The following is a 27,480-nucleotide window of genomic DNA, read 5'->3' on the forward strand; positions in this document are numbered from 1 at the left end:
CTCTCTCTCTGTCTCTCATGAATAAATAAAATCTTAAAAAAACAAACAGACCTTTTTACCCTAACAAAAGTTTTTTTTTTTCCTCACTTGATAAATAATCTTTATACAAATGGAGTATACCTGTAAGTTCTGGGATCACTTTTTCATATTTTTACACAGAACTCTGGTTATATGCAACAGCCCTGGGTTCTACAGAGAGGTGTCTGGATCGCTCCAGAGGGGAACAGTGGAAGAAAGTGAGCAGAGTATCTGATTACCTCTGTTTCATCTAATATTTATTTATATGAGTATTCTGGGAAAAGTTAGCTTAGAAAAATAAAATGTTTTATTGCTTAATTTAATTTTATTTTTTAAAGATTTTATTTATTTATTCATGAGAGAGAGAGAGAGGCAGAGACACAGGCAGAGGGAGAAGCAGGCTCCATGCAGGGAACCTGACATGGGACTTGATCCCGGGTCTCCAGGATCATGCCCTGGGCTGAAGGTGGCACTAAATTGCTGAGCCACCCAGGCTGCCCTTACTGCTTAATTTGAAAAAGTGTGATATATAAATAATACTTATGATAATAATCCTGGCCACTTTTTTTAAAAAAAAGATTTTATTTATTTATTCATGAGAGGCAGAGAGAGAGAGAGAGAGAGAGAGAGGCAGGGACACAGGCAGAGGGAGAACTAGTCTCCATACAGGGAGCCCGATGTGGGACCCCATCCAGGATCACACCCTGGGCTGAAGGTGGCGCTAAACCGCTGAGCCACCAGGGCTGCTCAATCCTGCCCACTTTTAAATCTGGCACTATAGTTTGTCTCAAACTTCCTTTTTTAAAAAATTTTTTATTTATTTATGATACACACAGAGAGAGAGAGGCAGAGACATAGGCAGAGGGAGAAGCAGGCTCCATGAGGGAGAAGCAGGCTCCATGCACTGGGAGCCCGACGTGGGATTAGATCCCGGGTCTCCAGGATCACGCCCTGGGCCAAAGGCAGGCGCTAAACCGCTGCACCACCCAGGGATCCCTCAAACTTCCTTTTTGTACAAACTACAACTTTTCTATACCCAGCACTTTTCAGGTCCATTTTCCACAAAGAACAAAGTTTTAAAATTATCTCATGGGTGATACCACACATATAAAAATGAGTAGAGGACATGCTCACTGAAATGCAAATTCTGGTGGGGTTTGATTGCTAGTTTTGTGGCTCAAGATCCTACCACATGCTTCAGCAAAATGACAAAAAACTGTATCATGGATTACCTGGGAATAACAGAAACCTTAAATTTAAATCCACATATGCTAAGGGTCACACCCATAATTTAGTTCTTCTGACATAGCATGCTGTTTCACCTACAGGCTCTGTCCACATAGTCCAGGGCATGTTCTTCTTTCCTTTTCTGGCTTCTACTCATCCTTCAAGACCCAGTTCAGGTGTAATCTCCTCCAGGATATCTTTCCTGACAATCTCCCTCTCCCAGATGGATTAATGGCTTTCTTCATATTCCCATATAGCTAAATACACCTCTCTCAATGTCCTTATCACATTATATTGAAATGATTGCTTGGGTGTCTTGCATCTACTGACCTAAGTTTTTGAGGACAGGGATTAAATCATATTCATCTTTGTACTCTAAGAAGCTAGCACAATGCTTTGTGCAATGATACCCAGTAAATGTTTAATTTAAATTCTCACTAGTATCTCCTTAACATGATCCTTCTAGTCTCATATAAGTGACTGAGCCTATGTTACTACAAATGGAATAAACATGAGAATTTTTATAAGAAAAATAGCTTTTAATAGATGATACTCATTCCTCCAAGGCTGCTGGGGAAAAACTGACTCTGTTCAGTATCAGTTTAGATTGTTAACATCCTATCTGGCCCACCTTGCTCCAACCCAACTATAAAATATCCATTATAGGATCTAGGACTGCTACTCAGAATTGCTTTGTCACAGGAGGACTGGTTTCCTAGCTTACGTAAAAGATCTGATTGAGGATTAGCACTGCCAGGCCTGATGTTTGGACTCACGAGAGCTTGGTCAGATGATTTACTGTCATTTTAACAAACCTTTGAGGAATGTCTCCTATGAACAGGGCCTATCTATGTTAGGCACTGGAAGTAAAAAAAAAAAAAAAAAAAAAAAAAAAAAAAAAAATATATATATATATATATATATATATATATAGGCACTTAAGGAGACTGCCATTCTAGTAGTGATGGTGTAAGTTGACAATAACATGCTGCTTTGTTGTGGTTATTATGGTGAAGTGTTATTTTTATAAGTATAAGTTCTTTGAGCTAGAAGGAACTTAAGAGATCATCCAGTTAAGAAAATTTGATAGAGGAGTAACAGATTGTGAGAGAAAGATCTCTCCCTGATAACGAAAAGAAAGAATCAGTAACATTCAATGAAAATAAGGAAAGGTGCCATTGTTCAACCTAATCAGGGAGTTTCAAATATCAGTTCATGTATGCTACTGGAAGTATGCAAACAGAGACTTCATGCTTGAATGCTAAAAATGTCACATGAGGATACATGACATTTAGAATAAATGATCCAAATTTCCTTCTGAGATTATAATTTGTTAAAAAGAAATAGTGACTCAGGCTATTCAGGATTATTCAAAAATCATTCTCATGAGGCTTCAGAATGAAGAATGAATAGTTTGAAGCACACAAATCGGCTAATGCTAAAATTTGTATCTATTTTCTGAGCATGTACCAACTAGGAAAAGAGAGTCACACAGAAATGTTGTCACTGCTGAGGATTTAAAAATACACAAAAAATCCATGTGTGGATTAGCCAATTTGTAAAATTTGCCCCCAATGAGTTCCCTTTTACAAGTTAATTCCCTACAAATACTTTTATGACACAAGTTTTCTTAAAAGATTTCTAAGCCTCAGCTTAATCCTATTTCACTCAATTTTGATAAATTGCTAAAGCAATGAAAGAATTTGGAAAGCTCCATGGGGGTGTGATAACCTGGTTATCCCTGAACTTGTTCAGTAGCTTGAAGGATGGAGGCTCTATCCAAACTATACATCCCCAAACCCTTTTTAGGGTCTAAGTATTCTTCTTCCTCTTAAAATGGTCTTAAATACCATTTCTTTGTTAATGACTTCCAAATGTATGCCTGTAGCCCATACTTCACTGAACTCTAGCTCATATATCCAACTCCCTACTTAGTATCTCTTCTTGGATGTCTAACAGTCATTCTGAATTTACTATGTACAAAACTGAGTTCCTGATATCCCCCAAACCTGTTTTTCCTGTAGTCTTCCCCATCTCAGCTAACGGCCACACTTCATTGATCTACATGCATATATCCAAAGCCTTTGAGTCAACTTTAACTCCTTTTTCTCTCATATACTCTATCCAGTTATCAATATCAATAATCATAATACACATATAGTACTTACTATATGCCAGGCAATGTTCTAAATGTTTTGTATGTTTAGTAAATTGCATAATTCTTATAATGACACTATAAGATGGGTATGACTATATTTTATAGCTAAGAAAACCAAAAGATAAAGAATTTAAGTTGTTTAAGATCATGAAGTAAAGAAGTGGCAAAGCCAATGTTTGAGCCCAGACAGTCTGATTCAGAGTCTATGTTGTTATCCCCTACATATACTGCATTGCTCCAGCAAATGTTTTGGGCTCTACTTGCTAAAGAGTTGCAGAATCTGATGATATCTCTCACTAAATCTCCACTGCTGCCACTCTAGTATAAGCCACTATCAGCTCTTACCTGGACTACTGCAATAGGCTCGTAACTATCACTGGAATAATATTTTTATAATCAATTCACACAGCAGCTAGAATGATCCTTTAAAAATGTATCAGGTCACAATAGTCTTTTACACCTAAAACGGCCAAGGGCTCTCTGAGTCAGAGTAAAAGTCAAAGTCTTTACAATGACCTGAATAACCATGATCTGGCACCTGTAGCACATCTGTTACCTCCTTGACTGTATCTCCTACTACTCCTTCTTTTACTCCACTGCCACCAGCTACAAAGGCCTCCTTGCTGTTCCTGGAATATACCAGGCATGTACCCATTTCAAGGCTTTTCTAGTTAGTGTTCCTCCTGCCTGTAATGCTTTTCCTCAGATACCTGCATGACTTACTCTGTCATGACTCCTTTGCTCCAATGTAACCACAGTAGCATCTCTTAGGTGTCTCTACTTTCTTTATGGATGCCAGTCCTTCCTGTCTTGGCCATTTTTTTCACAGGTGATGAGGAATAGCAAGATTTCAGTTTTTCCAGTAAGTTACAAATAAAATATATAATGAAAATGACTATTTCAGGGATTTTGCATATGAAATGAAGAACATTTCTCTGATGTATCTAGATATCTGCAGGGTAAAAATGCAGAGACAGCCTAGAGAAAATTAGGAATACACAGATGGAGGAAGGATATGGTACTATTATATTAAGGAAGCAGATTGTACAAAGGACTGAGGTTTCTACTATTTAATTCATTTTGCAATTATCCTTTGATCTCCTTATATAAGGCACTAAAAAAAGGTGAATCTCTGCTTTCAAGAAACGCATGATCTAGTTGGTGAGGCGTGAAAATGATCAACTGAAATACAGGTCTGATTAAGTAAATGATACAGTAGTAATGAAGGCAAAGTACTTAAAAATACAAAGGACTCACATATTCTGAAGGGAAAGAGAACAGAGGAGGCTTCTTGGAGGAGGTTAAAAAAAAAGAAAGAAAAGAAAAGAAAAGAAAAGAAAAGAAAAGAAAAGATCCTTGAAGAAAGAAGTTTTTGATTAAAAAAAAAAGGTAAGGAAAGGCATTTCAGGATGACAACCCAGTATAAGCAAAAGCCCAGGAGAAGGAAACGTAGTAGCTTTTTAAAGATAATTGAAAGGTTCATGAAGCTATAAAAATAGGGTTCTGGTGGGAGATAAGCTCCCAAGGTCAGTCTAAACCACTGTTTTGCACTTTATTCCAAGCATATTTCTTTTTTTTAAAGATTTTATTTATTTATTCATGAGAGAGAGAGAGAGAGAGAAAGAGAGAAAGAGAGACGGGGAGAGGGAGAGGGAGAGGGAGAGGGAGAGGGAGAGAGAGAGAGAGAGAGAGAGAGAGAGAATGGCAGGAACACAGGCAGAGGGAGAGAAGCAGGCATCATGCCGGGAGCCCAACATGGGACTTGATCCCGGGGCTCCAGGATCATGCCCTGGGCTGAAGGCGGCGCTAAACTGCTGAGCCACCCAGGCTGTCTTATTCCAAGGATATTTCTGAACGCTCCTCAATGGTAATAGTATAATCTTCTCTGGAATCTAGATCTAGAAGCTACTTGACTATGTAAAAATCTACATGTCCAAAACCAAAGATCATGATTCTCTTGTAAACCTGGTTTTCTTATGGTGTTCTCTATCTCAGGAAAAACATCACTACTCATCAGGTTACTAACAAGCCCAAAGCCAAAACCAAACCAAATCAAACCAAAGCCCAGGAATAATTCCTGACATCTTCTGCCTTTTGCTTCTATTCAACACCAAGTCCTACCTATTTTACTTTCCAAATTTCCACCAAATTATAATACTTTCCAGTCTATCTCCACCGCCATCACCTTAGAACAAACTCTTGTCATCTCTCTCATGGAATGTTGACTGATCTACCTACACTCAATTAGGCTTTCAGTTAAGCTGGAGAATTTTTTTTTAAAGATTTATTTATTTATTTATGATAGACATAGAGAGAGAGAGAGAGGCAGAGACACAGGAGGAGGGAGAAGCAGGCTCCATGCCAGGAGCCCAACGCGGGACCCGATCTCGGGACTCCAGGATCGCGCCCTGGGCCAAAGGCAGGCGCTTAATTGCTGAGCCACTCAGGGATCCCCAATTTTTTTTTAAAGAAGTCCTGGGTGCCTGGCTGGCTCAGTTAGTACAGCATGAGACTCTTGATCTTGGGTTCATGTGTTTAAGCCCCACGTTGGGCATAGTTAAGTATACTTAAAAAAAAAAAAAAGTTCAGGACACCTGGGTGGCTCAGCGATTGAGTGTCTGCCTTCAGCCCAGGGCGTGATCCTGGAGTCCCAGGATGGAGTCCCGCATCAGGCTCCCTGCATGGAGCCTGCTTCTCTCTCTGCCTGTGTCTCTGCCTCTCTCTCTGTGTCTCTCATGAATAAATAAATAAAATCTTAAAAAAAAAAAAGGCAAAAAGAAGTCCTAAACCACCCAATGCTTAAATTCTTTTAGTAGTCTCCCAAAACTCTTACAATAAAGAACAAGTATCTGACTATGGTCTATCAAGTCAGTCCTATGTGATTAGGCTCTGGATCTATTTCTCTAACTGCTTCTTACAGCATGCTCCTCCTACTCTAGTCAAACTGGCTTTTTTCAACCCCTGCTGCTCATCCTTTCTTCTCACCACAGGGCCTTTGCACATACAATACTGCCTACTTATCCTATCTTCAACTTTCAGCCAGACCCTTTGCTAGGTGTTTGCTCATATACTGATGAACAAAACAAAGTATCTCTGCTTTCATGAGGCTTAATGGCTAAATGGAGAAAAGTGGCAGAAATGGAAGAACCAGTAGTCAAGTAAAAATTGTGAGAAGTACTACAATGAAAAAAAGAAAACCAAGTGCTGTGAGAGAAGGAATAATGTTAAGGGAGGGAAATCTACTTTAGATTGGGAGGTCAGAAGAATTGAGCAACATGGTGTTTGAACTGAGCTCTCAAAGATGGAAAAGGAAATTGTTATTTTAACCAGGCCATAAATGAGGAAAGGTATTATTACTGTGAGTTTCATGTGTCAAGAGAATATAGAACTTGGAATTTCATCAAAATCAAGATAAAATACAGAGTTAAAGCAATTCCAAAAAAAAAAAAAAAAAAAAGATTTGTCCATTCACTGCTTAGAATTCACTTAGTAAATAGTTGAGAGTATATCACCAAAAAGGCTTAAGGAAGGAGAAGGATGCTGAGAGAAGTAAAGATCAGTAAACAGGAAGGGGCCCACCTGCCCAGTAACCTAATAGAGTATATGGATAACTGTACTTACAAGGCTTATATAACCAATGAGTCAGCAAAAAGTCAGATGTCAATGGATCTCTTCTGTGCCCACTCTAAACAGCTAGGAATCTTGGCTCTCTCTACTATTGAGAAGAGGGGCCTGGGAACAAGATCTCAGGTTAGACTACTAAAACAATCAACATTTTTTCCAGCAATACTTGCCTAAATTAGAATGAGGAAAAGTAAATCCTCAGGCTTAGAAAAATCTAAGATACAGGATCCAACTTGAAGTAGATTAGAGCAAAGTGATTCTGGTAGGTTTTCCAAGATCTAATACAACCCATTTCTTTAACTTGTTGTAAAATGTTTGTTACAGATTCCAAAATCAAGACCCCGAAATCTGCTGAAAACCTCAATTTTAAAGAGAAAATGTCTTTATCTTTCTTGGGGCCCATAAATATTTCAGGGTTACTTTCTACAACTATCTTTTCTCTAATAAACGCTAATTGTATTAATGGTAACAGAAAAAGTTTTAATAATGACAGAATTGGGTCTGGCAAAGAAAACCATATAAAATAGAACATAAAGGGATTAAATCACAGTACAGGCAAAGAGATATAGCACTAACAGCCACTTGATATTGAACAGCAATGATAATGAACCCAAGACAAACACCCACCAACGCACGGCTATGAAAATAGCAGACTCCTCATCCTGCCTTCCTCCACCTCCATACTTATGTTCTCAGCCTATTACTGTTCCAGTGGCAACAACTCAATAAGAGCAGGGAGTTTTTATTTTTTCTTTTCCACATTAGGGCATAGGGAAAGCTGGGAGGAAGAAAGGAAGGTAATTATAACTGTTCAAAGAAAAGAAAGGGTATCTGTTAGTTGGCATTCTTTGCTCTGGAAATTCCTGGTTTCTGCCTGTTCATGGACAGCCGAGAAAACCTGATGATTATCTCTGAAGGTCACAACTGAATGATCAAGAATAATGTTTTCCTTTCTGGCTTCTTGGGTCATGCCTCTTCATCAAATATGATTCTGCAAAATTTTTTAGTTCTTGCTAAGAGGCAATTCTATGTAGCTGATTTAGAAAAATAAAGATAATAATTTTAAAAACCAAGAAACCCTCCCTCCCAAAACACAAGCAATACATTTATCTTACCAAAACCCCCTGTCAGGCAGTCTGCTGATTTTGCTTGCCACAAAGCTCATCCTTCATTTGTGTACTGTCAGAGCAAGCTTGGATAGTCAGAACAAATCACAACCTCTCTTGACTATGTGCTCTTTCCATTTGTCCCCGCTTCCAAACTGCAGAGAAGCTGTGGCAGTCTGTCACGGCTGCACATACTTGGTTTCCGAGAATAACGCTGTAAATGAGGACAGCTACCACTGGGAATGCAATCCCCCACCAAAGAGCCAGCCGAAATGAAGCTTCTAGTGGATCCCTTGGCTTCTCACCTTCACAGCCTCAGAGAAGTGCCTTTCACAGAACAGGCAGGTACAGCTGCACCACATCAACATCCCCGCATAGCCAATCTTCCGCAGTGCCCACTTAGCCCATGTACAGTTCCGGTTCTGTCTCATACATCAACTCTTCGAGCTTTCTACATCTGGGAGCCTGGGAGGACTCTGTGCTGAATAAACAGAAAGCTTCTGCCAAACAAGCATCGTGTGTGTGTGTGTGTGTGTGTGTGTGTGTGTGTGTGTGTGGTTTGCTAGAGCTGCTAATGCAAATGAATAGTTTTACTCTGAGAATGGAGATCACAGACAGTATCTGCCTCTCTTCTGGAGCTGTGAGCATCTTTTATAAAAAAACAAAAAGCATCAAACTGGCTGAATTTAAAGCTACAGGGCAGTAATTCACCATTCACATCTGTCTTCTTGTTTAAAACCAGGTACGGTTTAGAGAAAAGCTTAAAGAAGGTTAAAAACATTCTAAATAAATGTTTAGGCAGCCTGGTTCAATAAATACAAAGAAAAACCAATCTACCCATGTTTAGATAAAGGACTAAAAGATTTCTGAAACAATTTCTATGCTTTCCTAATGTTTCTTATTTTTCATCTTAGGTTCACAAGAGAATTTAAATGAAAATTGAGTAGGAAAAAACTGAGCATGAGATGCCGAAGTTTTATTCACTATGGATGAAGGGGAAAAATGCTTCTGAATGAATGGCACTGGAGTTTACTGAAATCTACACAATAGATTAAAACACCACAATCTTTAGCCCAGGCTTGGCTCCTGCATCATATGCTATTTATTGAATACCCATTATACTGCATTAAAGAACGGCACATTTTAAAGAGATTGTTCCTGCACCGAAAAAGTCACGTTAGTTAGACAAACCATCAGATCTGAGCTTTATTTCTTCATTTGTAAAAGCAGTTCTGTGAAATGTACACAGGAAGAATTTTAGTTATTACAAAATATAGTGTAGTCTGTAGAATATGTAGAAATATTTCTCTGAAGTTAATACACAGAAAGGAATCAGACAAGACAATCTGAGAGTTTAGTGCCTAAAGCTATGAAAATTTCTGTACTTCTACTTAAGTATGGGGCTGGAGGCTCAGACCAGCATAGTACTAAGAGGTCAAAGAAGGTCTTTCCATCAGCATTCACCAGCTTCATGTAGCTTCCTTCGTTTAAATCAGATGAATAAAATTCAAATCACTTTTCGTGAATTTGAAGAAAATTCTGGGTTGAAATCATGGTTCCAGAAATTCCTGTTCTATCTCTAGAGACACAGAATTCTGATCTTGACTATCCAGAACAAATTAATAAATAATTTAATGACTAATACAAATTTTGTCTTTGCTTAAAAATTAAGTTGCAAGGTTTCAACACAGTAAATATTTGTTTCTACAAAAACAAGAGAAAAAGCAATCCTGCACAGCTAGCATCAACACCAGCGAATGTTTGCTTAGTTCTGTTTATTATAATTTTTAATATAGCTTCTTTTAAGACAATCATGTTCATTATAGAAAACTTTGAAAACACCAGTGGGCATAAAAGAAAGCAAAAATTTGCAATCTCACCACTCAGAGAAAACTTCTATCCTCATTCCTTACTGCTAAGATCTTTTTTTAAAAAGATTTTATTTATTTACTTGAGAGAGAAAGAGCGGGGGGGGGGGGGGGGGGGGGAGGGGTGAGAAGCAGAGAGAGAAGGACAGGCAGACTCCACACTGAACAAAGAGCTCAACACTAGGATTGATCCCATGAACCCAAGATTATGACCTGAGCTAAAATTAGGAGTCAGACATTCAGCCGACTGAGACACCTCGGTGCCCCTGACATGCTTGTGTTTGTCAGATAGTTATTATTATTATTATCTACTCCCTCCACTCAGTTTTCTCCCTGAAATACAAGTTATAATTGATATAGGTGGTTGCGACTATACAAGGAACAACAGTGATAGAGAAATATGAATCCATTTGTTTTTCAAGGAAAAAGAACATTTTTGTCCCAAAGTAAAGTGGCAGTCTGTCACAGAATTTGAAAAAAAGACAAATCTTAGGAAATGAATTGATTTGCCATGGTTTATGCTACTGGGATCTGAAAAGAAGCCATGAAATATGCAAAAATATTTTGGCAAATTTTTTTTTTTTGGCAAAATTTGATGAGTTTTGATGAGCTTGCTTCCTTGGCTTACAGATTAATCCTTCATCTTATAACACGAAAGATTATTTTTTATCACCTGTGTAATTTTATTTGAGCAGAAAAACCTTCTGGCTTTATGTTTGATTCATTACGTTCTTAATGAATAAAAACCAAACCAAACCAACCCAGAAAGATAAAAAGGTTCTGTACTGATGGAAGAGTTACGATTCTTTACAACTGCATTCCCTTAATATGTATTAAAATGGGGATCCCTGGGTGGCGCAGCGGTTTGGCGCCTGCCTTTGGCCCAGGGCGCGATCCTGGAGACCCGGGATCGAATCCCATATCAGGCTCCCGGTGCATGGAGCCTGCTTCTCCCTCCGCCTGTGTCTCTGCCTCTCTCTCTCTGTGACTATCATAAATAAATTTAAAAAAAAAATATGTATTAAAATGTTTTATTGTCATTTTGACCCAATAACCAAGTATCATTTCTCACCCATGATCCTATCTTAATCAAGGGTTCAAATCTCCTTTGCCAACTCTTAATTTTTCTTTCCTAAAACTGGGTCCAAAATACAGAAAAGTAAAAACTTTTAGAGTAACTTTGTTTTTTAAAAAAAGATTTTATTTATTTATTCATGAAAGACACACACAGAGAGAGAGGCAGAGACACAGGCAGAGGGAGAAGCAGGCTCCATGCTGGGAGCCCGATGTGGGACCTGATCCCAGATCCCAGGATCACACCCTGAGCCAAAGGCAGATGCTCAACAGCTGAGCCACCCAGGTGTCCCTAGAATAACTTTTATACCTAAAACTATCTTTTAGAGTCTCATGGAAAGGACTGTGCAAGGTACTCTATAAACTACTGCTACTCCAAAGAAAAAGACTCTTAGGGACATGCTTTCAGACTATACCCCTATATTGATTGGATCAGGATGTCTAGGATGCTTTTTAGCTCGAAGTAGATGTTGCATGAGAATAGATTGTTGACCCAAGTTCTATCTGAACAGGAACTAATGACACTCAAAGATCTGATAAAGGAAGTTTTATTGTGGTTATTTGTGTAGAATACTGTTGATGTTGCCTTTATATTCTTTTTTTTTTTTTTTTTGTGGCTATATGAGGAAGTCCTTTCACTTTTTTCTTAAACTATTTTCAAGCCACATTTTAATAGATTTTTGTTTTTGTGATTCGAAATAAAATAGGTGGTATCTGATTTTCACTGAATACTCAGCATTCAGGAACTTACTGAATTTTCTGAGTTTTCCTTAGCTTTTTATGACAATACAGTTATTTTGCACAGGATTGATAACACTCTTATCTCCTTTTTATCAGGCTATAATTGGATTATATGTATTATATGTACCTGTAATGCTATATCTGAGAATGATTTTTCATTTAATCAGATATGAAAAATCACATTAAGGAGTAATAGTTGACTTCATATATGGCACCAATGCTTCCCAAAAATCCCCCCTAGGAAAACTGACCTACTTGATACTTGGTTACAGGGTCCTCTGACTTATAGGTGGTAAGGAAGGTCAGTTACTTCCATTTGCAAGCCTCAGAGCAAATGTTGGGATATTTGATGTTAACTCACCCAAATTTATCAGCATAGCAGGTGAAATCTAGTGAGTTTCTTAAGCATGGTTTCCTAACCTCGCAATGGTAAATAAAAGAGGTGTTTAAAAGTCCAACCAAAGATTCTTTTTGAAAACTTCTATACATAATTTTGTGGCTCAAAACTAATAGCTCTGGGGCAGCTGGGTGGCTCAGCGGCTGAGCGTCTGTCTTGGGCTCAGTTCGTGATTCCGGGGTCCTGGGATCAAGTCCTGCATCAGGCTCCCCACAGGGAGCCTGCTTCTTCCTCTGCCATGTTTTTGCCTCTCTCTCTCTGTGTCTCTCATGAATAAAAAGAAATAAAATCTTAAAAAAAACCCAACAACTAACCTTCTGGATTTGCAAAGAAAATTCAAGGATGTCTGTATCATTTTAGCATTCTTATTGTACCTATGTAAATAGGTCAAACATAATGAGACCAACCATTTTGTGATCAAGAATAGTCTTTGGAAATTACGACAGATCACAAGAGGGATGAGAAATTGTCAGCAAAAATTGTGAAAGAGTAAATGATAATTTAGATTTCAAGTGTCCTTTCAAGGGAATGCCCATTGTTCTCTATTGGATCCTTTGGGGTTATGTGATTGCAAAAAAGTCTTCAACTTTGACTTTAGCTAGGTTATTTTGCAACTCTGCAGAAATGGAAATTACCCTGTGGACAGTGTTGATGATGCAATGCAAATGAATTCTGTCTGGTAGAGAATATAGATTTCCTGATTTCCTTAAGTCCAATTCTCATTTGGACCGATTTTAACACCCTACCAGTTCCTAATAATTGGTTAATTAGTGAGTGAAAAAAAAAAAAAACTTTGACACGTGTTCATTTTGTATGAGAATTTTAAGTTTTTAAAAAAATTTTTTATTTCTTTTAAGATTTTATTTATTTACTCATGAGAGACACACAGAGAGAGGCAGAGACAGGCAGAAGGAGAGGAGAAGGCTCCCCACGGGGAGCCTGATGTAGGGACTTGATCCCAGGACCCCAGGATCATGCCCTGAGCCCAAGGCAGATGCTCAACCACTGAGCCACCCAGGCATCCCAAGAATTGTAATTTTACCTTTAAAAATAACCTTTAACATTTGGATCCTTGACCTTTTATTTCTCAAAGCATCTAATTAAGAAACAATTGTTTAGCTGGAGTTAGCAAGCCACAGTCTTCTGCCTATATTTATAAGGCTCTTACAAAAGAGTGAAGAACTATTTTCACATTTTTAAGGAGTTGTAAAGAACAAAAAAAACCCAGTATGTAACAGCAAATGTGGGCCTCAAATCCTAAAATATTTTATACAGACCTTTATAAAAAATTTGCCAATCTTTGCTTTAGATCAAAACTACAGCGTGTCACCTGGCATAGACATTTTATTTTTTATTTTTTTAAAGCTTTTTAAAAAAGACTTTATTGATTGATTGATTGATTCATGAGAGACAGAGAGAGAGAGAGAGAGAGAGAGAGAGAGAGAGGCAGAGACATAGGTAGAGGGAGAAGCAGGCTCCATGCAGGGAGCCCAATGTGGGACTCGATCCCGGGTTGAATGAGAATCTGCATTGTTCCTGAAAAATAGTACAAGCACAGGTTCACTGTCAAAGCTCAAGCCAGGAAACTCACTCCTAGAGAGCTTCACTGAACTGGATCAATGTATACACAATAGATACACACACAGCAGTAGTTAATGATTCTAATCATAAAGGAAAAAAGATAAGGAAAGTAAAAGGACACCTCCTGTGGTCAATAAATATGTTCTAATATTAAGAATTAATGTCCCTTCAGATTCGAATTTACATACCAATGTTTCCTCAAAAGAAATTCCTTTAAAAAAAGATTTTATTTTAATTTATTTGAGAGAGAGAGCACAAGAGAGAGCAGAGAGTACAAGTGGGGAGTGGCAGGAGAAGGTCAGAGGGAGAGGAAGAAGCAGACTCCTAGCTAAGCAGGGAGCCCGGTGTGGGGTTTGATCCCAGGATCCTGAGATCATGACCTGAGCCGAAGGCAGACTGACTGAGCCACCCAGGTGCTCCTCAAAGAAATTCCAGGCTATAAAACACGAAATGACTGTTGTGCAAAGGGCATAAGTGTACTAAGGGCATATTACTACTCCTAATGTCTATATATCTGGGATTCTCACTTTCTAATGAGGAAGAAAGAGGGAAGAATAGAAGGAAATATGCCTGGAGACTGTGCTCCCAACCAAGGTTACTCTTGATATTTTGGCCATTATGCCCTCCATGGGCTTCACGCACTAAACGCCAGCATCACTTCCCTCCCCAAGTCTTTGTGACAACCAAAATACTCTCTCACATTTCCAAAAGTTGGGAGGAAGGGTGTGGTGGGAGTGGTGGGGTGGGAGATGAGTTGATAGGTTCTCAGACATCTGAAATCTGACTGAATTTTACAATTCAAGAGTTTTCACAAAAGATGATTCATTCTTTAAATATCTGTAAGTTTTCAATCTTGATTTTACTTGTCAGAATCCAACAACAGATGCTGTTTTGTTCAATGGCCTGATTTCCTTAGATTCAACCTATTTGAAATACTTTAAAAAAAATCTAGGGATGCCTGGGTGGTTCAGCAGTTGAGCATCTGCCTTGGGCTCAGGGCGTGAGTCCCACATCAGGCTCTCCACGGGGAGCCTGTCTCTCCCTCTGCCTATGTCTCTGCCTCTCTCTTTGTGTCTCTCATGAATAAATATAATTTTAAAAAATCTAATATAAGGGTGCCTGGGTGGCTCAGTCAGTTGTGTCCGACTCTTGATTTCAGCTCAGGTCATGGTCTCAGGGTTGTGAAATCAAGACCCGCATCACACTCCATGCTGGGCATGGAGCCTGCTTTAAGATTCTCCTCCTCTCCCTCTGTACACCCCCTCAATCATACGCTCTCTCAAAAACAACAACACACAAAATTCCAAAAAACAAAAAACTAATATAACAATATAATTACCTGTTCCAAAGAAGAGAGAGGAAACTCTGTTCTGATATTTCTATTCCATTAGTGTTCACAGACTTGTATAGTATTTGAACGGGTAAGTTAACATAGGAGACCACTAAACTCTCAACCACTAAACTTCTGGACACAGGTCAACAATCTATGGTCCTAGTCAAACTACTTATAAGATAAGGCTCCCTAAAAATTATATAAGGCCAATTCATCATGATTATTTAAAAAAAAACAGGGGTGACTACATATGGAAGGCCCAACATTCACTTCTGGTTCTCCAGGGCAAGGAGAGAGGATAGGCTCAACAAATGTCTGTTGAATATATCAGTAAAAAATAAAACCATAAATCATATCACCTCTAATATATGCTTATATTATTTAAATCTACAGATAGTTGTGGCTGATTTCTGAATTGGAATCTTCCATCTTTTGTATTCAATGTTTTACAGAACCACTTTTGATTACTAGGCAGTATTTGTTTACAAATTTATTTTAATTCTCTAAGGACTGGGTTTAGCTTCTAAGATTCTACAACCAAATAAAAAATAATTACCTCCTCCGCAAAAGTTCACAGGATCCCAAATTAAAGTTACAAGAAACCCCAAAACATAACCCACCCCATGATTAAATGAATTTATTAGAAATGTCTGAGGGACAAATTTCTCATATAAGACTGAGAAGCAATAAATATGGAAGATTTCTGTTTTCAAGCCATTATTTAGAAAATCAATATGGAACTGTTTCTAGTTTGTTCCTGACTTCAGCAGCCACTCATGAAATAAATATTTTTTTATCTTTCTATGATGTGTTCTGAAAAAACTAAATCTATAAAAAACTATAAATTTATAAAAAACTATAAATCTCCTTATGATTTGATAAAAAATTTGTAAAACATTTGAAGTTATAATTGAGAAAACTGCTAAGGCTTTATAAGGTATTATAGAATTTGTAGACTACTAATCTAGGGAGTTGGAATGGAAAAGTCCTAATTAGAATTCCCAGTAACCTAGTGCTTGTCTTAATAACCTTACGGGGGGAAAACTTTAATAAGACAAATTTGTTCATGATCAATAATTGATAACAATGTTCTTTTAGTGTTTCTTTGTAAACAAAATTGAGATGGGGATACTCTTAGTCATTTCATTTATTCTTCTCAACTACTAGGAACTGTTTGCTCTCAGGGTGTCTCACGTTTTAATTATATTAACAAGAACGTTTCTGATACAATATTCTAATATTAAGGTAAAATTAATAACACTTCATTTCTAGAATTTTAATTTCAAAGAATGACTAAGACATTCTAATTCTTAAATGTATTGCATTGTAACAGGAACTTTTTCTGATTTAGGTTAAGATCCCACTATATAGACTCTCTTTGGTGCAGTATCTAAATCACTTTGTTAAGTGTTAAGAGATTTGCTAGACCTAGTTGTAGCATTTAATTTAGTTCTAGTTTGCTTTCTCTTCAACTGAAAATGGTGTTAAGAATAGTTGCCCTTTCCATAAATTACATATATGTGGTACAGCTGAATCACATATGTGATGACTTCTGCTTTTCATTTGTGAATACCAATTGATTCCAATTATATGGCTCAAAAATTTAATTATTCTTTTTAGCTGCTTGACATCTTCAACTCTCGATTAACATTAGCAATCTCTTTCACCAAGAATTTTAATGAAGAGGTTGAACAGGACAGGAACTATCCTGCAGCAAACCATCAGAGAACTTGTTCCAGGCTGATATTTATCTAGTTAGTACTCTTCATAGCCTCATTCACTTACTCAGTTATGAATAATCAGTTATTATTTCCCCCCAAAGATATCATAAAAAACTGTTAAAGGCACTGCTGAAATCTAGATATGCTGTTTTCAGAGTACCTCTAATCTACCAATATAGTAATCTTAATTAAAAAGGAAATAAGGGCAGCCTGAGTGGCTCAGCGGCTTAGCGGCCCCCTTCGGCCCAGGGCCTGATCCTGGAGACCTGGGATCAAGTCCCAAGTCGGGCTCCCTGCATGAGCCTGCTTCTCCCTCTGCCTCTCTCTCTCTCTCTCTCTCTCTGTGTATCTTTCATGAATAAATAATAAAATCTTTAAAAAAAAAAAGGGAATGAATTTACTTGGGATAACTCAAATTTAGAAAATCTGTTTAATACTCTAGTCATTAGGGTTTCTTTTATAAAGTACTTATTCATGTACTCCTAACCACTAGTCCTTAACGGTAACAATTTAGTGCTAAGTAGACTGAAAATTTGTCTGTTTTACAAAGAATTAACAGTATCTAGAAAATACCTTGCTACACCTAATTGTAACATTAATAAAAACTGAACTTAAGCATTATAGTTTTACCTTAAGACTCTTAATGTTCAGAAATTTTAGATCAAGTAAATGTTAAAGGTACACACATACACCTATTTCAATGTACATATTTGCTAATTTCAATTCCAATGTATTAATTGGCAGATCTCAGATATTAATATCAAAGATATACTGCTCTCATTTAAGGCAGATTTGGTTTCTGCAAAACAATATGCAAATTAAAGATTTACATATAGGATAATATTTATTACATTTAATAATATTACACTGGACCTAAAAATGGTTAAAGAAATTATAAAATGAATGATTTCAAAGCAAACAATCACTCTACCCAAAGTAAAATGACTTTATCTAAATCCAGGTTTTCCTGTATACTATTAGTTCCAGCTGAAGCAAGGTAAAATTCTTCATTTACTGTCTATAGTTTGTAATTAAAAATAGTAATCATGGGGATGCCTGGGTGGCTCAGCGGTTGAGCACCTGCCTTTGGCCCAGGGTGTGATCCAGGAGTCCCGGGATCGAGTCCCACATCGGGCTCCCTGCATGGAGCCTGCTTGTGCCTCTGCCTCTCTCTTTGTGTGTCTCTCATGAATAAATAAATAAAATCTTTAAAAAAAAAAAAATAGTAATCATGGGCTGCCTAGGTGGCTCAGCAGGTTATGCATCCAAATCTTGATTTCATCTCAGGTTATGAACTCAGGGTTGTGAGATCAAGCCCTGCATTGGGCTCCACACAGTGTGTGGAGCCTGCTTAAGATTTTCTCCTCCTCTCCTTTTGCCTCGCCTCCCCACGCCCAGGAGGGAGGGAGGGAGAAATGAAGGAAATCGGTTAAGAAACTGCTTTTTAGGGGCACCTGGGTGGCTCAGTGAGCAGAGCATGTGACTCCTGATTTCACGGTTGGGAGTCTGTGCCTCAATAATCTCTTGTGTGTAGAGATTATTTAAAAATAACAATAATTGCTTTTCAAACTAATAACTGTCTAGAAACAGAATATATGCAAAGTCTGAGGACTGAGTCTCTATTTCTGAGAGCTATAGGAAAATATATATTTTATTTTTAAAACCAATCTATATATGTCTGTACATGTGTATTTATGTACATGATCTTCATCTGAGCCTCCTAAAATCTGAAGATCATGAGAGGTTATCTTGTGAAACAGGTTTATCATGAGAAATAAAGCTCTGGCACATTAACTGAATTCCCCAAGTTCCTATCTAGTTATGGTAGGGCTGGTACTATAAACCAGGTCTCTTGAGCCTCAGTCCCTGGATAAAATCATTCTCCTTTTTAGAAACAGCAATGCCAAAAAAAAAAAAAAAAAGAAAGAAAAGAAAAGAAAAGAAAAAAGAACCAGCAATGCAATCTAGAGCCCTTTCTCCAAGGTGAAAATGTTCATGCTGATCAGTGAAAACCATAACCACCTGGTCAGTAAGAACCAATAAGATTTCTACCTTACTCTAATCTTGCTTTCATGCTCCAAAAGAAAATACTGAGTGTAGTTCTACAGATCTTGCTCATTGTTTGAGGTATGAACAGCTGCCACCTGGATGTCCTGCACTTGGCTTTACTATTTCTCTTTATCCGGCTCCAAAACTCAGAAGTAATCTGGCATATAATTAATTCAGTGGAGAATAACAGTCAAATGACGCAAGCAATTTACCACAGCTCATACAAGGGAAAACATTAAACAGGCAAAAGTTAGATTGTTCAGAAAACGGCCTATATTTAATATGATAAAAGGTACGCACCATAATTGTAAATGCAATGATGTAGAATCTAAAACCAGCTTTAGTTTAGGAAGAAGTATGTAATACAAATTCTCTTTTCCTTTCTCCTCTCAAATTATGTGACCTTACTCGCAGTTTTGCTCTTCAAAATGAAAATGGAGCTCTCAGAAATTAAAAGAATTATCTGAAGATGTAGAGTTGTGGTAAACTTTCTCCAGACTACCCACTCCTCCATTTCATTCTCACATATTAATCCAAGTAATCTTTACTTCTTAAAGATTTATTTTCTAATTAGCAGCTTCTTACTGTTGCTGATGCTGCTCTTAATAGCTCTTTGGTGAGACTCATCTTGGAGTATTTGATCTCTCACTCTGAACACATCTTAGCTCTAGTGACAGCCATTAACAGAATAAATGAAAAGCTTTTATTTCTAGGAAACAAGAGTCCCCTGAACCCACCTGATAACTGTAAAAAGGTGACAATATGGCATCTGGTTCCTTGGTAAGGAAGAAGGCTGCACTATCTTTTAAATATCTGATTAAATATCAGCTATTTAATGTTGTGGTACTTCAAATGGGCATCAAAATTACTTCTTTCTGGGGATTTCTGGGTAGCTTAGCGGTTTAGCACCAGCCTTTGGCCCAGGGCATAATCCTGGAATCCCGGGATCGAGTCCCACATCGGGCTCCCTGCATGGAGCCTGCTTCTCCCTCTGCCTATGTCTCTGCCTCTCTCTCTCTCTCTCTGTGTCTCTCATGAATAAATAAATAAAATCTTAAAAAAAATTAACAAAATGATTTGTTCCCATTTTTAAATGACAATACTATAACATATTTATGTATATCTTAGTAAACTTCTGTGGGTATACTAATAATGTAAATTCCATCAGTGTATCAGAGAGTGCATATGTTTTACACTTTGGTAGAGATTACTAAATTACCCTTCTGAAACATTACAGCATTTGGACTATTACCAACAGTGTAGGCAAATGACTGTGCCAGCTCTAGGTATCAAACTTTTGCATTTTGATTGCTCTGATAAGTGAAAATAAGGTCTCGTTTTAATTATGGGACGCTTGGGTGGCTCAGCGGTGAGTATCTGCCTTTGGCTCAGGGCGTGATCCTGGAGTCCTGGGATTGAGTCCCACATTGGGCTCCCTGCATGGAGCCTGCTTCTCCCTCTGCTTGTGTCTCTGCCTCTTCTCTCTCTGTGTCTCTCATGAATAAATATTAAAAAAATTTCATTTTAATTGTCAATTGCATTCCTTTAATTAGGAATATACGTGACCATTGTTTGATATGTAATTTGGCCATCTATATTCCTTTTTGTGAGCTCTTTTGCATCCCCAGAAGAATCCTTCCCCTGAACTTGCAATCAAGACATAATTAAAATGTGTCTATATTAAAAAAAAAAAGATTTGTTTGTTTTTCAGAGAGAGAAAGAGTGCGTGAGCACATTCATGCACACGTGTGCATGAGAAAGGGGGGAGGCGCAGAAGGGGAGGAAGAAAGAGTATCAAGCAGATTCTGACCTGAGCGTGAGGCCTGATGCAGGGGTTGACTTTGACCCTGAGATCAAGATCTGAGCTGAAACCAGGAGTTGGATGCTTTAACCAACTGTACCACCCAGTTGCCCCAGAATGTACCTGGATTTTTTTAAAAAAATAGACAATAGAGGAACCACCAGATTAAAAAAGCCAACTTGAATTAAGTTCCTACACTCTCCAGAAATGATTCTCTATAAACTTATCCTCACAAATTTCCACTGAATATAAAATCCTTTCTTTCACCCAAGTATCAATCTAAATAGTTTGTATTCTTTACTTATCCTCAGATTTCCAACAACCACTACACTTTTCATGAAGAGCAACTGAGAATTAAAGGACATATTGTAATTATTGTAATTCTATTTCCTGGGTTATACCTCTCAAATGTTCCATTTTACTTGTCTGAAAAATAATCTGGATTGTTCCCCAGACTATTTTAAAATCAAAGATTCGGGACGCCTGCGTGGCTCAGCAGTTGAGGGTCTGCCTTCGGTTCAGGGCGTGATCCTGGAGTCCTGGGATCGAGTCCTGCACTGGGCTCCCTGTATGGAGCCTGCTTCTTTCTCTGCCTATGTCTCTGCCTCTCTCTCTGTATGTCTCTCATGAATAAATAAATAAATAAGTCTTTTAAAAAAATCAAAGATAGGCTCCTATCTAGTCTATCTAACAGAGTCAAATAGAGGACTAAAAGAGGACTACTTGTACTTTAGGTACTGAAGATGCATAGGCAGTTTTCACATGTACACTCACATACCCTTCCCCTTCCTACCTACATATGGGGATTAGAAGTATAAACATGAATATGACAAGTATGGCAATAGAGAAAGGAGTATCTGAGGTCTTTTCTGCTTTTTTGACCACTTGAGGCTATATATTGAAACTGTTTTCCCTCCTACTTCGAACCCTGTCCCCAGTCTACACTTACAACACACACACTCATGTCTATGCTCAAGGTAAAAATATATGAAGTCCAAATGAGCCTATCTTTAGTTTAAAGGCCCTGTGTTATTTAACTGGAATTAAATTATGGACACTCCTTACTCCCTAGCTGGAAATAATCTCCCTTCTCTAAACTTATATAAACAGTGTAACTTCTATTTTATATCACCTTCCTATTTTTAGTTATTTTTGCGAGTGTTTATATTTTCTAATAGAGACCATGAGTCCTTAAGTCAGAGATGTGTCTTACATATTACTCAACTCCTGAGAGCACCTATTACTGTACTTTATACTGAGTGGCCAGTCACTGTTTCATTCTTGCATTAGGTGAGTTCATATTCATAAAGTGCTTTGATTAGTGCCTGTACATTAAGTTTATTAAATAAAATAAATGAAAGAAATGGATCAATTTTCCTTCTCTACTAATTTTTTTCCATCAACATTTTCCCCATCTCCTACCTTAAAGAAACTTTTGACCCCATTTCCTCTACCAGTTACTGCTCACTTCTCTGCTCCCTAATGAAGTAAAATTCATTAAAATGATCCAAAACTCAGTCTCCAAATCCCTCTCTTCCCATTCTCAAACTCACTCAACTGGTTTTACTCTCATCATTCTACCAAAAAAATGTTTGTCAGATGACCAATCATCCCCCTACATTACCATATTCAGAGATGAGTTCTCAGTCCTTACCTTACTCAACCTAGCAGCATCATTTGACAGAGGTGATGTTTCTCTCCTCCTATCAAGTTTCTATACTTGGCTTCCAATATACCATAGTGACTTGATTTTCTTCATCCATCATGGGCCACTATTCCTTCTCTTGGTCTTCTCACACTGGATTATTCAGGGCTCAGTTCTTTTTCCTTTATTTACCTTCTTGCCTTTATTTACATTCATTCCCTCTCTTGGTAACTTCATCTTGTCTCTTGACTTTAAATACCATTTAATTGTCATACCTCCTTCAATTTTATTTTCAGCCCAGAACTCCTAAATTCCAACTCATACAGTCGATTCAACATTCTCACTTAGACATCTAACATATTTCAAACCGAACTCTTGCTCTTTCCCACAAAACCTGCCCCACCAGAAGACTACATTTCAGTTAAATGACAAATCCATTCTTCCAGCTGTTCAAGCTGAAATCCTTGTAGTCATCAATTTCTCTTTCATACCTTACATCTAATCCACCAAAAAATCCTGTTGACTGTACATTCAAAATACATCCAAAAATCTAATCACTTCTCATTATCTTCATTTCTGCTACTTTAGTCTGAGCCATGATCATATCTTGTCTGGGTTACCTCACTGGTCTCCCTCACCACCATATAATCTATTCTCAGTACTAAGCCAGAATGATTCTTTAAAAGTAAAAATCAAATCATGTCATTCTTCTTAAAATTCTTCAGTGCATTCTGTTTACATTCAAAGAACAAGCCAGTCCTTAAAAATGGCTTCAAGGGCATTTCTGATCTGGCTCTCTGTGGGAGTTTATAGCCACAAACTCATCCAATCAAGTATGCCCTTCTCTTTACAATTTAACTTTCTCATTCCTTCCATCAAAAAGTAGAAGGATGCCCGACTGGCTGAGTGGCTGAGTGTCTGCCTTCAGCTCAGGGCATGATCCCAGGGTCCTGGGATCAAGTTCTGCATCAGACTCCCCACAAGGAGCCTGCTTCTCTCCCTCTGCCTATGTCTCTGCCCCTCTCTGTTCTCTCTCATGAATAAATAAATACAATCTTAAAAAAAAAAGTGGAATCAATTTCTCCATCCTGTGAAACTGGGTTTGGTCATGGACTTTCTTTGCCCAAGTGAAATATCAAATGTGACACAGCAGAAACTTGAAATGTGTTTGTATATTGAGGCTTGTTCTCTCTTGCTGCACTCCAGAAGGCTTTATATCTCAGTTAATGGCAACTCCATCCTTATAGCTGTTCAGGCTAAAATCCACATACCAAATGGAGACAGGCTCAACTAACAGCCAGAACCAACTATCAGATATGTAAGGGAGACCACCTTGACCCTCCAGCTCCACCTGAGCCATCCAGGAATGATAAGGACCTCCAGGTAAGACCAGCACAAGAACCATTCAACTAATCCTAGCCCAAATAGCTGACTCACAAAACTGTGAGGAAATAAAATAGTTGTTTTAAGCCACTCAATTTTGGAGTGGTTATACTGTAATAGACAACTGAGAAACTCTATTACATCTTTGAAACCCCAATTCCTTCCACTCTGTCCTCCCTTTTTGCTCTAGACATACCAACCTCCCTTCTATTCCTTGTATATAATCAGAAACACTCCTGCTTTTATTCTGGCGGTACCCTCTACTGGGAATGCTCATTTATCAGTAGTATGGCTACCCTGCTTATTTCTTTCAAGCCCTTCCTCAAATGTCTCTTTAATGAGACTTACTATCTTTTTAAAAATAGCAATCCCCCCCCAGCACTTCCAATCTCACTTACCCACTTTATTATTTTTATAGCTCATCCTCCTTCTCTAACACACCCTGTAGTTTACCTACTAGCTTTATTTTGTATTGTCATCTTCCCCAACTAGAATGTAAGGTTTAGACGTGAGAGGTGTTTTATCTTTTAAAAGTTCATTGTTTGATATAGTGGCAGCTCGATAAAAATAACATTTGTTTAAAAGATAAAGCACCTATATATGACCAAGTGATTACACACGTATGTTCTGAATTGCCACTGTAAATTCTAGGCATTTGTACAGAAAACTCAAGCAATGTCAACACTGCCAAAGAATTCTCTGGAATGTATGCATTACACATATGACTTAAACATATATTTAAAAAACATATAGATGTGTGGTGTTGCAGGGTTATTAAGAAAGGAAAAAGGGGATTATACTTTAGAACTGGCCAACATCTGGAGATACTTTAATCTCATTAAAAAATATATATAACTTCAACATTGTCTAGCTTTCTAAAATTCTCCATTTACTACCTAGAGTCAGATACATTTACTGCTTGAGTCTTCCTTCAAAATATTCATTCTGTAGTTTAGAAAATGAACTCTTCACAGAGCATGGCACAATCTCATGCAAGAGGACATACATGTATCAACCCCAATCTATAGCAATTTGATATATCCAGACAGACATAATAAGAATTACAGATGTGGAGCAAGTACCTCATTTCTGAATATTTTAATCATTGCTTCAATGAGGGCATTTTAGTTCACCAGAGTCAATGAATAGTTTGATAAGGAAGAGAGAGACATGGGTAGGGAAGCAAGAAAATAGTTTCACCTATAATCATTTACTCAGGTACTCAGTATATTTTTAAACAAATTTTCTCTACTCATGAATTAATAGAATCATGGGAGAAATTCAACTAAAAATGTTTAAATTATGTTTTATGGTCCCCTCCTCCCTTTCAACTGTCAATAAGAGGGGAAGGAATTAATTTCTGTTTTACGATCAGTCTCTACCTCCTATCCTTTTAGGGTTCTCCTATGAATTCTTTCTTTCTGATCACCCCATTCAACTTGAGCTAACATTCTTAATAAAACATAGATAAGTAAACTGACCTTTTATAACCCCAGAACAAACAGAGATGTGCCAAGGTTTTAAAATCCAAGATACAGAACAAACAGAAAAAAAAAGAGGTACAGAGCAGAGCCACAAATCTCTCAACGAAGTCAGTATTTAAATTATTAACCATTTGTCATAAGAGTAATTTTATATCAAACTTTAGGGTAAAAAATTTTGTTGGCTCAAGGGCAAACAGTATTAATGTATATTCACTTTAGAATCAGGTAAAAATCATGGTAAAATCAAGCTATGGTCCAAGTTTTCTACTCAAGATTGCAGATCAAATGTGAAAATGGTGGTTGTGTTGCATAAAACTGGATCGTCTTCCTATCCAGTTATATCTAAGGCACCTGTTCTGATCTGGAGACAAAAACTTTAGCACTGAGATATGTGCACACTGCTTTACAATTCAGAAAATTGCCAAGTCTTTGGGAAAAATACAGTGAAAACAAGTAGCTGAGTGATAAGAACCTTTGTTTTTAATGTGAGAAATACTTCAAATGGCTCTAATCCGAATTCTTATTTGTTATGCATGCTTAGAATCTTCAAATTTAACCCAAGTTTTTCCTAAGCTGCCAAAGGCAAACGAAACTCTTGTTCATTGAAGGAAATACTTATTTTCTGATAACTTTTTTGCCCGAGAGAGAGGATGACATTTACTCTGCACTGAAGCAGTCGGAACACTCTCTAATATGATCTGAGCATGCCCACACAGCCAAAGATTGCTCTGTACATTCCGCCCAAAGAGCTATGGGCAAAATGAACAACTGGGAAACACATAACATGCTTCTTGATTATTGCAACCTCACACAAGTCGGTCCAAAAATAGCAAATGCCCGTGGCTGAGATCTACTGCTGAAAAATGCTGAGTTTCAGGAGCTCAAAGCATTTCCTGTGTCTGTCTATTTAACCAGCCCCCATTTAAAGCTGTAGAATTATAGGATTAAGGAAGAGATTTAAGAAAAAAAGACAGATACACACACATATACAACATACGGTTTCCGAGGACAGTGAGGGTTCCATGCTTGTAAGGGAGAAAGAGGAGGAATATGCCGAATAACCCCTGAGTTTCTCCCAGATTTGAACATGCTGTACTGTGGCATGAGGTCAGCAGAGACTGACTCCAGCCCTGTGAGGCTGAATTCTACCCTGACAAAGCAGTATCACTGTAATATGAAGCAAAAGGATCCAGGGCATGTTGGCAGCTGTACAGAGTGGCTGTTCTAGAAAGTAATGGCAATTCCAAAACAAGAGATCTATGCTGTCACATGAGATAATCTTCAGCCCAGTTAAGCAATAAGCACCAAAAATACTTGAATCCTAAACTCAGGCAGCTCAAAATGTTAAAAGGTAGGAAAGATCTTTTCTTCTTGAACCTATTTTGTTTCTGGAGGAGAGAAGAACAGGAAGTGGGAAATTTGAAGAGCTATTGGTTAATTTGATTTGTATCACTAAAAATATATTGATTTTTATCTGAGCTGGGGCACAGTCTTCTGGACACTGTGACCTAACTGAGAAGCCTTAATCCTTCTCTGTGATTTTACAACAGAACAGGGAAAATATCCTGAAAATGTATTTTTGGTAATGGATATATGCCAGAACTGAAGATATGGTAAAGAACCTCATTCTCACACATATCCAGAAGGCAAAAGTTGCTACAACAAAGGTTGCTACCTAATGCACATTATTGTTTCTTTTTAGGTCACCAAGAATCTATATAAGTGTACTGTTAGAAATTCTTCTTTGAAATTAAGCGAACACTAAAAAAAGTCTTAAATAGGAAAAGGAGTCAGAACATGGTATTTCTGTCAAGAGAAAATATAAGGCAATGCACATATAATCCTTTAAATTTTGTGGTCTCTCTCTTACATTATGAAAGTTCTACTTCGGATCAGAAGTGATGCAATATTTTATTTTATTCTTAAAGATTTCATTTGTTTGAGAGAGAGCAGAGAGAGAGAGAGAGAGAGAGAGCAGAGGGGAGGAGCAGAGGAAGAGGGAGAAGCAGACTCCCTGCTGGGCAGGGAGCCTGACATGAGGCTCCATTAGGCAACTCCAGGGTCATGACCAGAACTGAAGGCAGATACTCAACTGATCCATCGAGGCGCTCCATGAGCTAATATTTTTAACAAATAAAATTTAGCCAGGAAGCAGCAGTAAACAAAAGACACAGAGAAAAAATAAAACAGTATGAAAGCACCACTGTAAAGTAAATTAAGTTCTTCAACAGTTCAGTATTAGCATAGATTAAATGAAGTTAGAATTTTAT

General features: G+C 37.7%; 1 protein-coding gene across 4 annotated transcripts in view; it reads right to left on the minus strand.

The window, feature by feature from the left end:
• The window catches only part of TMCC1 (transmembrane and coiled-coil domain family 1), a 242,045-nt gene that overhangs the window by 34,648 nt on the left and 179,917 nt on the right, over positions 1 to 27,480 (minus strand). The window contains exon 1 of one of the 4 annotated variants that reach the window (XM_041762792.1): positions 8,439 to 8,614. The exons of the other annotated variants lie outside the window; for them this stretch is intronic. Coding sequence (XP_041618726.1) covers positions 8,439 to 8,564 — 126 coding nt within the window. The 5' untranslated portion in view covers positions 8,565 to 8,614. Of the gene's footprint in view, positions 1 to 8,438; positions 8,615 to 27,480 lie in introns of those variants that run through there. 4 annotated transcript variants of the gene reach the window in all.

Source organism: Vulpes lagopus, chromosome 7 (assembly GCF_018345385.1).
Source record: "Vulpes lagopus strain Blue_001 chromosome 7, ASM1834538v1, whole genome shotgun sequence".
NCBI lineage: Eukaryota > Metazoa > Chordata > Mammalia > Carnivora > Canidae > Vulpes > Vulpes lagopus.